The sequence below is a fragment of the Phocoena phocoena genome, chromosome 11 (assembly GCF_963924675.1).
Source record: "Phocoena phocoena chromosome 11, mPhoPho1.1, whole genome shotgun sequence".
Lineage (NCBI taxonomy): Eukaryota > Metazoa > Chordata > Mammalia > Artiodactyla > Phocoenidae > Phocoena > Phocoena phocoena.
The window spans coordinates 98,399,360-98,418,233 of NC_089229.1; the positions used below are offsets into that span (position 1 = coordinate 98,399,360).

General features: G+C 43.5%; 1 protein-coding gene across 1 annotated transcript; it reads left to right on the top strand.

Moving 5' to 3' along the window:
• Positions 1–2,013: 2,013 nt before the first annotated feature.
• On the top strand, positions 2,014–18,576 carry PARP11 (poly(ADP-ribose) polymerase family member 11). Its single transcript, XM_065887796.1, has 7 exons — positions 2,014–2,154; positions 2,995–3,115; positions 5,428–5,503; positions 8,561–8,633; positions 8,713–8,843; positions 16,367–16,518; positions 18,260–18,576. Exons 1-7 carry the CDS (start codon positions 2,029–2,031, stop codon positions 18,574–18,576), a joined length of 996 nt encoding a protein of 331 aa, XP_065743868.1. The 5' UTR covers positions 2,014–2,028.
• Positions 18,577–18,874: the final 298 nt, after the last annotated feature.

Below are 18,874 nucleotides of genomic sequence, written 5' to 3' on the forward strand. Positions count from 1 at the left end.
CACTTTAAAACATGAAGGAAAAATCCCGAACATAATCACAGAGCATCCCTTGGAGAGAGTTTCCAAACGTGAATGAGAAAATAACAAGTCCCATTCCCTGAGCTCAGGTACTGTGCCTGGTACTTCACTGCAGTACCGAGCATCACCTCTCCCAGCAGCCCCGGGAGGAAGGAGCCTTTCATCTAGGTTCTGTGAGGAGGAAGCTGTGGCCTTAACAAGGCCATGGAAGCTTATCCCAGGTTACACCACTTCTGTACACTTTAAACAATGCAATTTAAAGCAAATATTTTCCAAATTACCCAAGTATAGTACATATTCTTTGTTAAAAAAAAAACAGAGATATAGGAAATCACATTTTTAACAAATCAGCAGAAACCATGTAAGTTTATATGTGTGTATATGATGAAACGCGCACACACGCACGCACGCACACACGCACGCAGAGAGAGAGCAAAGCCTGACAGTGGCACAGTAAAGCAAACAGTACTGATTAACCTGGCGAAGGAAGGCGAGAGGCGCCAGGAATGGAGGTGATAGTCAAAAAGAGTCTAGCTTTATCTTAAAGGTTCTGGTGTTTTGCAAGGAGAGATTTTCATGTATCAGCTGTGCAAATTTAAATTAATAATTTAAAAACCCTTAAAGAGTGAGGACAGAAAGCCGCATTCCAGATAAAGTTGAATCTTTGACTAACTTCTTCGTCCCTTTTCTGATGGCCTTTTCTTCATCACAGTCTCCACCCAAGAATGTTTAAAACTTTTCAAAGATAATGTGTACATAATATAGGCAAGATCATAAAGTCATTGATAAGGAAGTATAAGGTAGTATTCTGTGGTGCTTACATGGACAGACCCTGGATCCAGACTGCCCGGCTTTGAATCCTGGCTTCCACGTTGTGTGACCTCCTCATTTATAAATTTGAGGTATTAATAGTACATATCTTAAAGGGTTGTTGTGAGGCCCAAATGACTTATTATTTGTGCAGTACTGAGGACAGCACCTGGCACATAGTAAGAGCCCTATAAGGATTACTATTATTATGATCCTAATATTCAGGAAAAACTATGATAAATGTTTATGTATCCATCCAGACTTTTTCTGTGTGTATGTACATATGCGTATACCCACATCTATATTTCATGTGGGTAAATATAGATGTATTTTTTATTAAAATCGGATCATACTATTTCTATTTATCGTAACATTCTTTGTACTCAACACTATATGTTATAAACATCTTTCTGTGCCACTAAATGAAATATGAATATTTATTTGGCCACGCTGAGCAGCTTGCAGGATCTTAGTTCCCCAACAAGGGATTGAACCCAGGCCCCGGCAGTGAAAGCGCTGAGTCCTAACCCCTGGGCCGCCAGGGAATTCCCAAAATATGAATATTTAAAACAAAAATCAGTTGTATTTGGTCTTAACTAGTTGTGATAGTGGATCCTTTTGACCAAATATGTGAACATTTGATAAGACAGAAATTTCTTGGCATTAAACTGAGAATCTGGAGTGCTCATAGGTGTTGATACAGCTTGCTTAAGTGGTTGCGTGGACATTGATATATCCACCTAAGTGTCTGATTGTTTGTCTTATTTGTTAAGTGTGAGGATATTCAACATTTTTTAAAATAAAGACCAGATTTTTTAATCAGATCGTGGACAGTTTAAACAAAAAATTAAATTTGTGGTTTATTTCATAATCCCAAACTGAATCTTTCCTTTTTCTTTCTAAACAGTCCACTATGGAATTTTTCCTATAAGCAATTAACCCAAAAGACCCAAATCATTTCTGTAGCAGTTGCTGCTAAAAAACTGGAATGTTAAGGCCCATGTCCAAGAAAGATGTGCAGATGTGATAATTTAACATTTTAAAATGTTTATCTTCAGAGCCAGTATGCGAGATAGAATGCTATTTGTCAACATCACTGTTGGAATACAGCTCTTTGTGAGAAGAAAAATGATATGTGAAAAGCACACTGGTTATTAAAAGAACGATTTCTTCCTCTCCCTCTTCCCGGCACTTCAGGAGATGTTTCACAGAACAGAAGAATTCTTATCCAAGACTGCAAACAGCGAGACAGATGAGATGGACACGTCGGACACGCAGTGGGGCTGGTTTTACCTGGCAGAGTGCGGGAAGTGGCACATGTTTCAGGTAGCTCCCCTCGGGCGGAGCAGGCGGGGTTTAGACTCACCGAGCACCGTTGTGCTGGTGTGAAAAGGGAGTCCGGGCGGCACCTGAAAGAAGTCAAACCTCAGGGAAGTCAGAGGGTGGAACGAAAAGAAAAATCAGAAATTCTTCTGGTCCTTTTCCTTTCCCCAGGTTTTCACAGTGTTTACTTAGAAGAAACGGTGTGTGTTTTCTGTGTGTCCAGAGTGCAAGCGTGACTGAGGGGTACGTGGTCTCGGCACATGGGAGCAAGGCCAGGCCTGCTTTGGTGGACAAAGGGAAGGGGAAGCGACCAAGCCGGTCTTAAACGCCTCTGTGCTCCTGGTGTTAGGTTAGAGGGTGTAGAGATGTCTTCTCCTCCAGCCTCACAGCGACCCGAAAGCAGATGCTAGCACTCCGTCTTACAGCCAAAGACGGTGCAACTCAGAAAAGTTACTGTAATTGGTCTTGAGTCACACAGCTCGTTAACGGTTAAGCTGAGCTTGTGGATTTTTTTTTTTTTTTTTTTTTTTTGCTTACAAGGCTACTTAAAGAAGATTTGATTTGAGCCACTTAAGATGTGTAATTTTGGCAATAATTTGGAAACACTGTAATACTTTGGGAAAAGTCCTTATAACCAGTTATCGAAGTTTCTTTGCTGGAAATCCTTAAGCCATTTTCCATATGCTGTCTTAGCTGTGATTCTCCCCGTGTATTGGGAACTAGAACAGGTGATTAGTAAGTTTCCTCTGTCCCTCCACTCTGTCTCCGTCCCCCATTACTGCCTTTGTGGCCAAGCCATTCCTGTGAACAGCTGGTAAATGAACTTTCTGGTTTGTCTTAAAGCCGGATACCAACATTCAGTGTTCAGTTAGCAGTGAAGATATCGAAAAAAGCTTCAAAACAAACCCTTGTGGCTCCATTTCTTTTACTACTTCCAAATTCAGCTACAAGATAGACTTTGCAGGTATGTTTTTTTCCCTAATAGTTGTGTGTTCTTAGTATGTTGATATGGTGAAATCTGCAGTTCTGAAAATCAGGATTAGTTGACATACTTGCAAACAACAGAGTAAATCCTTTTTGTAACACATAAAAATACCTGTAAAAAAATTCAACATTTAAAATCTTTTTGAGCAACATTGCCTTTTATAAAGGTTATTTATATGCTTATAGATACTAACATGTATGGAGACTGTCATGTATTTTCCTTAATGCTTCTCTTCTAAGGAACACAAAACACCTCTAAGCCATTGTTTTATTCATCATCCTCTCAGCTTTTTGAAATAGGTAGGATCAGTCAATCAGAGAGGTTACACGCAGAGTCATAGGTAGCTGGATTGAGTTTTAAGGCCACAGTTCAGCTGAATGACCCATCTCTTGGTGTCTCTCCTAGAAAACTACTCTTCAGTGGACATTGCCTCCTGCCACTTTCTGGTTTTGTTGGCTCTTTCACAGATTAACCAGCTAATCTGGAAATCAGCCCCGCTTTATATTGCATCCATGATACATGGGCGTGTTTTTAGGGACCCCATGAGAAACCTGTTGGACTCACCCTGCAGTTTCAAGCTGCCGGCCTCAGCTGTTTACTGCTCAGAGGCAAACAGAACCTGGAGGGGGAGGCTTTCTTAACAAAAGCGCCTTTGGGCTGCCACACAGCTCAGACCTCTAGATGTTCTTTCCTATTTTCTGTGAGTAGAGTCCTTATGACAGAGTCAGTGCTATACTGTGGTGAGGGAGGGTGTTGAAACCCTAGGAGATTCCCTTGGAGGATCCAAGGCCCAGTCATGCTGCAGGAGATTTGTCCACTAAGACACTGATGGAATCAGATCTCTAATGACTGTTGTACCCCCAGAGTTAGTTTTTTTTTTTTTAAATCAAGAGTTAAAGCCATTAGATTCTTACTCCTGACTAAGCATAACATATTTTACGACGTTAGGCAAATAGGCTGCCTTTAAGGGGGCCCGACATTTGTCTCAGACGGAAGGTGTCAGCAGACACTTCAGTCTCGAGTACCCCTGTCAGTGTTGAAGCCCTACTGAGACATCGCAACGTGCAGACCTCAAGCTTCACGCGGAGCACGGAGTTTGTCAGAGCTTTTGGTAGGTAGCCCAGCAAGCTGCGTTTTCTGAAAGAATATTTTCTAGTAAGCTGTATGTTTTGGAAGTTTTCTCTTAGTGCAGTTTATTTAAGTCTTTATCAAAGAATTGGAGTCACACACAATAGCGCCAGCTCCCGCTCCCCTGTGTGTTGACACTGTTTCAGAGGCACAGGTATTAGCATCCCCCGTGTACCACTTGTAAAGTTAGCCCCCATGGTTCTGCCACAAGCCAGCTCGGCTTCTCTATAAAAATGGTGAAAAGCAAACTCAAAACGGGGTAGTATGAGAAGAACGCAACACAGGCTTCAGCGCATGTGCTGGGATGACCTTTCTTTTTCCCTGCGCGGTGGTCACGCCAGTGTGTGCAGAGCCTAGGAGAATACGGAAAGGGCAAACGCACTTCACACAGCATTGGCCTGGATGGGGAACGAACCCCTTTCTCTTGGAGTGGAATGATGCCAGTGAGACAAGGTAGACTGACGAGGATCTCACGTTAAGACTTAGCACCTAACTTTGTGGGAATGAAGAGGGGGACCTAGTAACTATTGCCACAGCTGAGGAACAGAGGAAAGAAGGAAATGATACTTTAGTTAGTTCATTAGTCTTTCATCACTAGAATCTTTCATACAAGTCTGTGTTGAGTCTAGCTAGGTTTTCTGTTTTTTTGGTTTAGGTGTACAATTTAAAGAGGAGGCAAGAAATGTACAAATTTTTGAAACTCTGTGAATTGTACATGTTTTATCATGGTAATGTATCTTTTTTACCCATTTCCAAAATTTTTGGAGAAACCAGAGTAACACTTTTCACTTAAGAAGCCAACCAGAAGATTCAGTACTGTAATTCCTTTCTCTTTCTAGTACTCTTAATTTTCCTAAGTTGAGAACTCTCCTATTTTCAAGTCAGTTTAACCCAAGTATGGTACAGAAAGGGATAGACCTTACATACTGAGCCGTGTATGAGGTTAGCTTCCTCCTGTGTGAGCTTAGATCAAGCAATGAAGCTGCTTTTTATGCCATGATAGACAGATGTTGGTCAAGTATCCCTAATATACTGTGCTCAGTAGCTACTCCCAAAGCTCCATGATTCCCTGACCATCATGTAGTGTGGCTAGAAATTTTCATGACAATTTATAGCACAGTGTGTTTCTGTGACTTATCTAACATCTTGGTCTTTTTGCACAGAAATGAAGCAGATGAATCTCACCACTGGAAAACAGCGCTTAATAAAAAGAGCCCCTTTTTCTATCAGTGCTTTCAGGTATTGTGGAGAGAATGGGGTGGAAAGCAAGAGTGGGCTTTTTCTCTCTCTTGTCTTCCTTAATATTTAACAGAGGAACAAATAAACTGAAAATGTTTCGGTAGGTTATTTTTAATAATCTTAATATCGATCTTTTCTCAACTGAATTTCACATTCATTGATGCAAGAGCAGTGTTGTTATTTTCTGCTGGCATTTCCTTTCCTGTTGCCCTTTTCATTTCCCCTTACATATTTGTATTTTTCAATTCTTTAGAGCACTTTGCATGGTAGTTACAAAATGCTTTATGCTCTCTGCTATAAATCCTTAACATAACCTACTGAGGTAAGTTTTAATTAGCTTGGAAAGACTCTCCCAGGACCATCCAGTTATTTGGGCCATAAATCCTAGGTAATTACCCACTTTGTCTTCACCTGCACTGAACCCCATTGGGCAGCTCCTAGAAGTAATTTCAAATCTGTAGTGACTAAAGGGGACCTGGGAAGATGGGGGTGCATGGGACAAGGGCACAGCCTCCTGCCCCCTGGATCTGGGTGGCGAGTCTTCCTTCTTCTGTCTCCTGCCGTCTATAGCCTGAAAAGAGAGTATAAATGCCAGAAGAGAATAAATATTTGTTATTCACATGAATGGAGTTGAAGGGCATGTCTCCTGTTTTCTGGAACGATTCCTCAATCAAGTATTGAAATTCCCGTTGTTCAAAGAATTTAAAATGAAACAGCATGTGAATTGTAGGAGATGCCCATTTGTTCCTTTCAAGGAGATATTTTGAAAGGATTAAAGATAGAAATTTTTAAAGTTTCTGTCAGTTAGCTTCTTGAGACTTTTGGCGTACATTTTAGGGTCAGGATTTAAAAGTTACTCAAGTACTTATATAATGAATGCTCTAGTACTTCTGTGGAAGGGAGAGAATCTTACTTCCTTACCAGCTACATCACATCCTCATTCTTAAGCGTAAGCGTTTTAATAAAGGAATTACTTATCTTCAAAGGGTATGGAATCTGGGAGAAAAATGAGACATAATAATGGAAAATTGTTACTGTAGCTGTGTGTTATTATATCTGGTACCCTTTGGTGGGGAGAAGCACTTAATGGGGTCAAGCACTTTGTTCCCTCACAGACTATACAAGCCATAGAACAAAGATAGGAGAGGGAGAGAATTAGCGACAACAGAGGACAAAAAGCAAGATAATAAAAGAGGAAGAACAGTTAGGTAGGATACAGCAGAGTGATGAAGATGAGGAGGTATTGATATACAAATGTTTATTTATTACAGGAATACATTGGGCATTTTTTGACATGCAAAGTGAATAGTACGTTTCCTATCGACAAGGAATTTATAATTAACAAAGCCTACAAACATTAAGCAAACAAACAAAAATATTTTCCATAGCTAAAAGATACATCAGGCAAAGTAAAAATACAAAGAAAACAAAGAAAACCTGGGAAACGTATTGTTACTCGGTATCACAGTCAAAGGGTTCACCTGTATAGTATTTGAAGTACGTTTTGGAATCTCTGAGTAGAAGACCAGCAACCCCTTAGAAGGATGAGAACAGAAGAATTCTTTGAAGAATTTGAACAGTTCATGCAACCTCACTCATACTAAGAGAAATACAAATTATACCAGATTATTTCTTACCATCAGATTGACAAAAATTCTCATGTTTGACAGCACACTCCTTTGGAGAGGTTGTTGGCAAATAGGCGTTCTCTCCATTTCTGGGGGAAATGCCAATGAGTGTAGCCTTCGAGGGGGGCACCTTGGCAGTTTCTGTCAAAATCAGGAACAAATATATTCTTTGACTCAGAAATGCCTTTTCAAAGATGTTATCCTAAAAATTGACACGTGGCCATGTACAGTGACAAAGGGACAGACTTGTTCTTTGCAGCATCCTTAACAGTAGCAAAGAGTTGAAAAATGTCATCAGTAGGGGACTTGTCATCAGTAGGGGTGGTATCCTTGCATATCAGCAGGTAAGAGAGCATCCATGCAACAGTGTCTGCCGTGTGCCAGGCTCTGTGCTAGGGTGCTCTCTTACCCACTGATACGCAAGGATCTCTAAGAACATAGTCAGTGAAAAAAAAGAGCAGCTGCAAAAGACACATGATTATGTTACCGTTCGTGTGTGCCGGAAAAAAAAAGGCTTGTGTCAACCTAGAGAAGTTCTGGAAGAATACCCAAGAGACTAAAAGCAGTGATTACTTGGAATGGAGGCCAGAGGTGAGAAGTGAGAAGAGCAAGAGGTGAGAAGACCAAGGACTGGAGTGGGAGGGAAACCATCCACCCTTCACCTTTTTATACCTATTCATCTTTAAATCATACGATTGTGTGATCTTCCCAAAGTTAAAACGAGTTAAAACATACGCTAAAGATAGGCTTGAAACTTCTGAATGTCTTCCATAGCCTGCAGTCACCAGAAAGGATTCATATCAATATTATCAGCCACAGCCTTTTGCCATCCAGCTCGCCAAGATCATTGTCTCTTTCTGTGTTCGCGTCCAGTGGCTTACACATGGTGGATAACTTTACTGGCTTCTGCGCTGAGTGAGTTCATGCGGACCGTGCCGGGGCATAGTGGACAATAAAGAGAGAAAGGTTTTTAGGTTTGCGTTCGATCTTGAAGGATGTTGAGCGCGCGGCCGAGGGTTTTGGATGGTATTTAATAGGCAGTATACATCTGTTAAAGAGGTTTGTTTTTTTAATCAAGAATTTTTGATTTTCTTCTTGGAAATTCCTTTTCTTCGCCTAAAATCTTCCTACATTTAAAAGAAATTCTGAAAAAATAAGAAAAGCAAGACCGAATTAAACGACTCTTTTTGAAATTTTAATGTTACGTAGGATTAGACGTTTCCCATCAGATTTCTTAATTCAGCCCCTAAAAAGCTGCACACGAGCGGGTATTCAGTAAATATTTTAAAATAAAGAAACCAAGGACTACACTTAATTGCATTTGTCACAATAGCGCAGCATGGAAATTCAGCTTGGGAGAAAACGTCTAAGTCACGGACAGTGATTCTAATCAGCTTCTAATATTTTGTTTTGTCTTTTCTGTTTAAAGTTATATCTGTGAAAACGAGGCCATCCCCATGCCACTCCACTGGGAGAATGTGAATACCGACCTGCCCTACCAGGTGAGAGCAGCGCTGACCAGCTGCAGGTGGGAGAGATTGGAAAGGACCCCAGTAAAACTGTGCAAACTTCTCTTTCCAGCTCATTCCTTTGCACAGTCAAACACACGAATACAATGAAGTTGCTAGTCTCTTTGGGAAAACAGTGGATCGCAACAGAATTAAAAGAATTCAGAGAATTCAGAACCTAGACTTGTGGGAGTTCTTTTGCAGGTGAGACAGTTTCTACTCTGAACCCCCTCCTTGGCCTCTGAGACTTTTACAGTCTCAGAGACAGTGAAGCACAAATGTTTAATCGTATTCATTGTCAGTGGCACCACCACGTGAGCTGTGTAGACGCACTGTGCGTGTTTTGACCTGGTTTTTCAGCTCTCTTCCTCATCCTCAGGGAGAGCTGCTCTGTAAGCCAGCACCAGCATCCCGTGCGACACTGTCTGACAGCCTCTTCTGCACTGCTTTCAGAGGTTCGGGCTGGGCATCGTGGCTGAATCAGCAGTACCAGGGGGTCTGGGGAGGTGTTTAGTTGTGTCACTATGACTTTGTTGGCTCAGACTTCCCAGCCTGTAAGTCATTTGCTCGTTTTTAGTTTTGAAGGACATTGTAAAACGTACCTTCAGATTCCCTACTTAGCCCAGAGTTTATGTTCTAGATTTGAAATCTCCATTCGTTACTCAATTTAGGTTGGAAATGACCCATTGGATTGCTTGGTGTGCACTTAACCTAAAAGTAAAGCCCATTACGAGAAACTTAACAGGTATTGTCCACGTGAACACATTGTGCTGTAGTTTTTTGAATAACATGATAATACAATGTAACGTAATAACAGTAATAAGCAGTACTTAAAATAAGTGATTTTCTGAAATACTTTCATTAAATCTGTGTTCAAGGTTTGACTTCTAATATTTTTTAATACAAGCATTTAACCTTTAGTCAGGAAAATTTCAAATAATAGAGTCTAATGTCATGAACCCTGTGTATCCATCATCCTGATTTAACATTTATCTCGATTTACCATCATAATCTATCTCCTCTTTTGCCATGTTATTGTTGTTGCTGAAGTATTTTAAAGCAAATCCCAGGCCTTAACTCATTTCATTCTCATATACTTGAAAATCAGGCTGACTTTTGTTTGGTGATAATATGCGGAATTCTTTGATGCTTCTGGTAGGTCAGTTCCTACAGCCTGAGTAAACTCCAGGTTTTATTCTCATGATAGTTTATATTATAAAATAAGGGTTTTCAGCTTGTATTCTTTGTAATTTTGAGTCTTTGGGCCCAGCCCACTTTTATTTCTGACAATACTGAGTTTAACTGAGTTTACGTTTTTTTGTTTGTTTGTTTTAATTTATTTTGGGCTGTGTTGGGTCTTCGTTTCTGTGCGAGGGCTTTCTCTAGTTGTGGCAAGCGGGGGCCACTCTTCATCGCAGTGCGCGGGCCTCTCACTGTCGCGGCCTTCTCTTGTTGCGGAGCACAGGCTCCAGACGCGCAGGCTCAGTAGCTGTGGTGCACGGGCTTAGTTGCTCCGTGGCATGTGGGATCTTCCCAGACCAGGGCTCGAACCCGTGTCCCCTGCATTGGCAGGCAGATTCTCAACCACTGCGCCACCAGGGAAGCCCTGAGTTTAGGTTTTATTCAGGGGATAATGGAGGATGGAAACCTCCGTCTTCTTTGATCTTATTCTCTCAGTGAATAAAGTAAGTTTTCCTAAAATGTTCTGATGAAGACTTAATTCCTTCTTCTTAATCGGGCCTCTGAGGTGGGATTCCTATCAGTCTTCCTCGGAATTTGAGACCTCAATTAATTCCTAGTGGTAGAAATGTTCCAGCGAATCCCCAACACATCATATGCTAAGAATCTCAGTGGAGCTGTTTTTACTCTGTAGATGCCATTCATGATGTTATGTGAGGTCGGCCTATAGAAATCTGTGATGGGAAATGAACCTGCCACCTGCCATGACAGCAGAAAACACTGGGTCGCATTTTAAGGACAGCCTGTCATTCTGACCTCTGCCTGAAGGACGGAAATAAACTCGTCCACCCCACTGTCACGTAACCTGTGACTCACTATACAGGCGGGAAGCCCACATGAGTCCAGCAGATAGATGTCAGTTTGCATATTGTCCAGGCCTTCCTTCCTTCCTCCCTTCTTCCAGAAACATGTTCCAGAACCAGTTTTGTGCCAGGCACCGTTCTAGGCACTCGGGATGTAAGAGCGCACAGGACCAGAGCTTGGACAGAAGTAGGTTGTGTGTGGGGTATCACGGAGCACTTCCTAAGCCAGTGTCATCTAGGCTGGATGCGGGAGGAGAGGGGAGGGCACCCCAGGCATCGGGAGCAGCATGGGCCAGAGATCGATGACAAGAGGGAACGTAGAACATTGAGAGGATTTCAAATAGGACAGAAGATAGGATGGATGGTGAGAGAAGATGCTAGAAAAGGACTCAGGAGGTAGAGCACGCAGGGGTTTGTGGGAGACCCACTGGGTGGTCGTGTGATTTTCTCCATCAGCCTTATGAGTTGGACTGACCTGGCGTCTGGGTCAGAGGGTTGGCACAGGCCAGGCCACGCGGGGCCTTGTAAACAAACTAAGGGGTTTGGGTTTTTTCCCTGAGATAGTGCAAAGCCATTGCAGGACTTTAAGCAAGAGAGTGATGGAGCTGATGTGCGTTTTAGAAAAATGACTTATCAGGCTGCACTGTGGAGGAGGTGTTTAAAGCAGTGGTTCTCAGGGGTGATTTTGCCCACCAGGGGCGTTTGGCAATGCCTGGAGCTGTTTTTGATTGTCGTGGGGTGGGGTGGGGGGCAGGGATGCTAAACATCCTGCGATGCACAAGACAGGCCACGCAACAAAGAGCCCCCCAGCCCAAAGCAGTCAGCGGTGCTGAGGCTGAGAACTGGTCTAAAAGGATCACAGAAGGGTGACCAGCCAACTTAGGAAACTGTTTCAGTCATTACAAATGTGACACACTGGATGGCCTGAGCCAAGGTGCTCTCGGTACCACTGCAGTGAAGAGGACCGTTCTGAGATATTAAAGATGTAGAATGATATTGCCTGGTACTCGATTTAATGTGCGTGATGGGGACACGCACATCAGGGGAGGTGGGGGAGATGGGAAAGATAGCTCCAGGGATTCAGACTTATTTGTTCTCATTGACTGAGGGAAATGGGTAGGAACGGGTTTTGGTCTGGGGAGGACGGGGCGGGGTTAGCAGTTGATACATGGGTTGGGAGCTCAAGAGAGCAGTGTAGACAGAGATAAAGGTTTTGGAGTTCCTGGAAAGTGTGGGGTCATAGAAGCCAAAGGAATTGATAAGATGACCAGGTATTTTATGTCGATTAGGAAAAGAAGGGGGTAAGGGCCAAACTCTGAAAGGGATGAACAGAGGAAGAGAAAGCTCAGGGAGGAGACTGAGAAGTAACCACATAAAGTGGAAGAAAACCCATAGAATGTGGAGTCACAGGAGCCAAAGGAAGAACATAGTTGACACAAGTATGTGTCATCCTCAGGGTCACATACGGCAGAGATGCCAAGAAAGATGAATGTTGAAAATGTCCTTTGGATTTTGCAATAAAATGTCCTTGGTACCCTAGGCGAGAGCAACGTTGGTAGATGCTATACTGCGTGTACAGCAAACGCTGACAACTCTTTCAAGGCGCTCGACAGTGAAGAGTGAGAGATGTGAGAAGATGGTGATGTGGGCGTGGGAAGGGTGCTTGGTTTTGTTTTTCAAATTTAAAGATGGGAGAGACCTGAGGATATTTACGTTATTATAGGAAAGAACCTATGCAGAGGGAGAGTTTAAAAGACAGCAGAGGGCTTCCCTGGTGGTGCAGTGGTTGAGAGTCTGTCTGCCGATGCGGGGGGGCGCGGGTTCGTGCCCCGGTCCGGGAGGATCCCGCATGCCGTGGAGCGGCTGGGCCCGTGAGCCACGGCCGCTGAGCCTGCGCGTCCGGAGACTGTGCTCCGCAACGGGAGAAGCCGCAGCAGTGAGAGGCCCAGACAGCAGAGAGAGGGAGGGGTAATGGGGTGGGATTCAGAGAACACGGGTCAGAAGGAGAGAGACAGGGTGGTCCAGTTAGATTTACAGATGAGGATGGGGAGGGGATCAGAGATGAGGTAGGTCAGGGAGTTCTTCCTGATACTTTGTTTCCTTGGGGAAGGAAGCAGTGAGGTCTCCTGCAGAGAATGAGGTGCTAGGGAGGGGGATGTGAGGGAGAGAGAGGAAAAGCGGAGAGAGGAAACAGCCACTGTGGAACACGGAGGGGAGAAAGAGCTGACCTGGGAACCATGGGGTCTCCATCAGTGTCAAGGGCTGAGCTGACGTGGGGGCGTGCGGATATGGGGTGGGAACCGTGGCGATGTTGTTTGATTGATTCCAGCACTCCCAATTCTAGAGCAGTGAGGGGAGACGGTTGGGTTGGTCCAGGGCTGTGAAGGATAAGGCAGCAGGAAATAAAAGCAGGGAAGGCTGCTGCTTTGTTAAGAATGCTGATTTAGGTGCGAGGCTCTCCATCCTGGCTGCCTGTCAAAATCACCTGGGGAAGCTCTTTAACCTGTATGGGTATCTGTCACCCATCCCAGAGCCACTGAATCAGAGCCTCTGCGTTCTGACAGTTTTATCTTTAAAAAGGTCTACAAGCGATTCTGGTGTTCAGCCAGGAGGGAGAACCGCTGGTCTAAACTGGACGAACCTAGTTCAGTCCAGAGCGCGAAGCTCTTCCTGCTGCATTTGGAATGTGGGGCACACCCAGCCTGGCCCGGTTGGCACCCTAGTCCCTGGGGGGGAGGGTACTTTTAAGACACCTTTGAGAAGTGGGTGCAGCAGCATTTTCAGTAAGTTCAGAGATGAGTGTGGGGTTGGGCAAAGGTGGGCAGCGTGGTGGAGAACCTAGTTTGGTTTCAATCTGTGACTTTCCCTGAAGGTTTAACTGGAGCCCAAGAGGCCCTGGAACCCAATGTTAGCCTTTCTAGATCAAGGTCATAGTGTGAGTCTCCGCATGTCCTGGTTGCCTTGGCGATGGGCACTAAAGTAAACCGTGCACACCATGGGGGGTGCAGAGCTGTGATCACCCCATCCCATAGACGCTGTACCTATCCAGTGACTGAGCAGAGTTTCACTGCCCACACTTCCGGCTCTTTCACTAACCAGCACTTCATTTATCTTATCTAAGAGAGACTCGAGTGAATTTTCAAACCAAAGTTCATTGTAATCTGCGCCTGAAAAGTAGTGGTGAGTGAATATCCTGATTATAGCGTGGATTCCAGTCGCTACAGACCGTGAGGCTCAATATTTGCAGGACGTATGTTAAAGCAATGTTCACTTAGAAAAAACCCGAACGAATTCACTGCTGCTCCACTAACTAAGAGGACTGCCATAGTGGTAGGTGGATAAGCCCCTTAGACGGTGTAACTTGATTTCTACGAGTGGTTGAGAAAGGTCCTTACGATGGAGGCGAGATGGAGAGATGGGTGCCGGGTGACCATACAAAGGGAATAAGTAATATCTGGTTAAAAGTCTTATCAAAGCGTAACTTGAATGGCATGCATGCTTTCTTCTTGAGCCCTTCCACATCTCTGTCAGGAACTTGGATGAAAATGTAGGAGGCTTGCTTATCATACTTGTGGAAGGTTCAGAACTAGAAGGGGAAGCTTACTTGTAGGGTGAATTAATCAGGAGTCAGAAAGACCTTGGAAGATTGAAACAGTGAGTCTAAACAAATGTGATTATCTTCTCTTAAAAAGATGTTTTGCTTAGTTAGAAAAGCAACAAATGTGCATTGTAAAAAAAGGCAGACAGTACATGAAGGTCTAAAAAGAAAGTTGGCATAATTTGTTCTTTGTGAAAACATGCTGGCTTTTTCTGAAATAAATGTTTGTTTAATGCACATCCTCCTAACGTCATGCTCAATGGTCTGAAAAGACTGTCTCCAGTAGATGAAAGCGTATGCATTTGAATTTTGATACATTGCTGCCAGAGGTCTCTGAGAAGGATCGTATACATTTCCATTCTCTCATCATTTAAGGGCAAGCGTCCTTCCCCCCAACCCCGAACAGTCCCTAAGCTGCCTGCTCTTTATAAATTCTATACTTTTAAAATTGCTGTATCAAGATAAAGCTTAATTGAAATAAACCTATCGCATGAGATTTAGAAATCAGTTGCACAAATCCAGCGAGTGGAGAGAAGCCTGCTTTGAGAAGGCCCAGCAGTTTTAACCGACTGCAGGCTTCCATCAGTAGCATGATGCCTGGTGCAGAGCGAGCTCAGCTGGGCGCCGTCCCACGACCTCTAGGCCCTGTTTCTGTTTCTTCCCAGCATTTTCGGACTAGAAGGTGTCCAGCAGATTCCTGCCCACTAAAGGCTGTCCAGGGTGGAGAAAGGCCTAGAAGCTGTGCCATGGGAGGCATAGTTGAGACAGTGGCGTCTGTTCACCTGGGGGAAGGAAACCTATCAGTGTCCAGAGTTATTCCTGGATACTTGGAGTTGTTTTGTGTTAAGTGTTTGGTCGTTCTGTGTTCGGAAGGGAGTAACTAAGACGACAGTAGAAGGACCAGGGGGGCAGGTTCTGGTTCACCGTCGGGGTGGCTTTCTCACTATTACAGCTGATGGCCAGTAGATTGGCCGCTGTGCAGGGCGGGGAGCGCCGGGGGCGGGGCAGCTCTCATTGCAGAGCTAACGGGGGAGGGTTCTTTTTCATCTTTAAGACATCTTTTGAATGAAATATGTTTAAATGCAAATGCAGCCAGCAGTTTACAGACACCCATGTACCTACCAATCAGATTTGACATTTTAATATTTGTGACATTTTCTTCATCTTTGTGTCTGGGTTTTTTGTTTTTTTTTTTAAGATACACAGCATTAGAGATCAAGGTGGAGTGTTTCCCCCATCCCCATCCTCTCCTCCTTCTTTCCCCCTCAAGTTGCTGTGATGCCTTCTTATCCATGTTTTTATATTTGTTACTACCTATGTTTGTATACCTCTACAATCTGCATTATTATTTTGAGATAGAGGTCTCTTTTTACATCATTCTTTTTACATTAAACATTATTTTTCAAGAGGTATCTATGTTAATACATATAGATCTAGTTCATTATTTTAACTTTCATGTATAAGCATATAATTATTCATTTTGCTGTGAAAGAATTTTAGGCTGTTTTCAGTTTGTTTGTTTTTTTACTATTACAGTAAGTCCTACATTGAATAGCATTTTATGTGTTGGAAGAGGATTGTCCATTGGCAAGAGGCTTGAACTGGATGGCTTCATGCCCCTTCCAGCCCTAAGATGCAAAGTTCCGTTCAATTTAACCAACATGTCCTACTGTGGGGATAAAAAGATTAAGGCATGGTCCGTGCTCAAGGAGTTCACTGTTTAAAGACTCTGCGAACTATGTATTATTTACTGTTTGTCGTGTCATTTTTAGGTGTCTGTAAAGCTTGGCTGGTTTAGGCGATCAGTCACTTTACTATGATGGGGCATTGTCTGGGATATCTATAGTTTTTGGCATAATTTTCAACATTCAGTGTCAATATTAACTAATAATTTTTGATGAGACGATTTATGTGTCCAAGATCATTTGAGATTATTTTTTTTTCCAGAGCTATTTGTCCACTTATGATGTATGTTAAAGAACTGTGTTCTGTTTTACCCTTTCTATTGAGGTTTGCTCCTTGAAAAATTAATAATGCCACTTATGGTAGATATCTGTGTGTTTTGTGTCTGTGTATTGTGTTTTTAGGAAAAAGGCTCAGCTCAAGAAAAAACGAGGTGTGCCTCAGATCAACGAACAGATGTTATTTCATGGCACCAGCAGTGAATTTGTGGAAGCAATTTGCATTCATAACTTCGATTGGAGAATCAATGGTATACATGGTGCTCTCTTTGGAAAAGGTAACTATCAGAATCCAGTTGGAGCGCTAGAAGAGAATCTCCTCTCCTGAGAGAGGATTGACTGTTTGTATCTCAGGGGCTTGAGAGTCACTAAGTTAAAAGTTACTGTACTGGGTTCCTGGCACACCCTCAGAGTTTCTGAGACACCGAAAAGCCACTTCCTGCGTGTGCAAGATGGAAGGAAGACTTTTTACACCTCTACCAGATTAGATAACCCTCCAAGTCCCAGTCATTCAGATGGGGCATCGTGTCCAGATTAGCTGATTTTTGCATTATGACGCTTACTTTCCATGCATAAGTCCTTTCCATGGATAAACCCATACACTGAACTGTTTTATGTCAAGTACACAGAGCACTATAAAATAAATCAATTAATGTGTACCTTGTACGTAGGTCTATTTTTTGTTTGTTTTGTTTTTAAAAAAATGATAGGTAGGAATATTAATGAGCGTGGGGAAAATCCTCACCTTTTTTCTAATGTCGTGAAAGTCTAAGTTCTCCAGTTTGTGCTCACTACTCAAGCAAATTAAGGAGAGAGGGGAGGGGAAAAGGTAAGGGGTGGACATTTCTTTGCTTGGTCCTTATTTCGTACCTTTCCTCCAGCAAGAGAACTGGCTACCACTCAGGATCAGGAGGTGCTACATTTTTTTTTTTTTTTTTTTTTGTGGTACGCAGGCCTCTCACTGCTGCGGCCTCTCCCGTTGCGGAGCACAGGCTCCGGACGCGCAGGCTCAGCGGCCGTGGCTCACGGGCCCAGCCGCTCCGCGGCATGTGGGATCCTCCCGGACCGGGGCACGAACCCGTGTCCCCTGCATCGGCAGGCGGACTCTCAACCACTGCGCCACCAGGGAAGCCCATGAGGTGCTACATTTTTAAGAGTAAATTAATTTTTAAAATAACGACTTTAAAGGCCATCCCATTTATTTAACTGTAAGAGGATCAGAAAGGTGTTACATTAAGTCCCGTCGGATTTGGGTAATAGGAGACTTTGCAGTTCATTTCCGAAATGTTTTAGGGTAAGTATTCCCTTCATGATGTCAGCCTCCTAGGCCTACCACTTTGGAAGAGTCGGATTCTTCGTGGAGGTTTCCTCTTTAGGCAGCGGACAAGTGAGCTTGTCCTTTTGGAACGTTCAGGTGTGAATAGGATCACACTCTCCAGAAATCTTTTCCTGGATATGGGGTTCTCTCAGCTCCAGAAATATTATTGAACAGTTACCCGGTAGCACAGAAATGTGGTTTCTTGGGGTTTGAAATTATCTCTGCAGACCCATGGTTTCACTGTGCTCTCCAGTGGATGCTTAGATGGGTGGGTGGTGGATGGGGAAAGGGTGGAAGGAAACAGAAGTGGGAGGGAGGTCTGAGCAGTGACAAGGCAGGTCCTGTCACTTGTAATCACAGAAACCATTTGTATCCATCTTATGTGTTGGATTTCTTTATAAGGCTCTTTTTGAAAACACAAGTCTGGTTGCTACGTTTTGGTGGGGACAGGGATGGTGGTGGTGGTGGGGACTCTGGTCTGTACTAACAGATCTATCCCAGTGGCAGCCTGCATCACAGCTGTCCACAACAGACGGATTTCTGTTCTTTTCTTTAAAACCTACCGGCGAGGAAATTCCATGTCTATTCCTGTTACACAGTTCTGTGTGTCTCTCCCCCCCAACAATCCCAGTGTTTTTTTTGCTTGTGTTTCCTGCGCTCCTTGGAGTAATCTTGGCTCTTCGGGCTCCTCTTTGTTTAAGGAACCTATTTTGCTCGAGATGCTGCTTATGCCAGCCGCTTCTGCAAGGATGACGTAAAGCACGGAAACACATTCCAGATTCACGGCGTAACCCTGCAACAGCAGCATCTGTTTAGAACGTACAAATCTATGTTTCTTGCCCGAGTGCTGATTGGAGATTACATAAACGGAGACTCCAAATACGTGCGCCCTCCTTCCAAAGACGGGAGCTACGTGAATTTGTATGACAGCTGTGTGGATGACACCTGGAATCCCAGGGTCTTCGTGGTGTTCGACGCCAACCAGATCTACCCCGAGTACTTGATAGACTTTCATTGATTTCATTTCCAAGCTTCCATGGTCGAAGAAGTTTTATTTTTCGCAGGGAGATCTGCTTGCCGGTCACCTAGCTGCTCAATGTTAATTGTCTGATCGTTTTGAAACAGATATGAAAGAAAGGGGCCACCCTATAAAAAGACATGCTGACTTTAGGGTTGGTTTGTTGTTTGTTTTTGTCCATTACTCATCTTTGTTACAGATCGATACCATTGCCGTTTTAACACCTGGGGTGAAGGACAGCGCTCAGAACGCAATCAGCTGAGTCCCTCCATCTTTAACGTTTACATCCGTGTCTTCA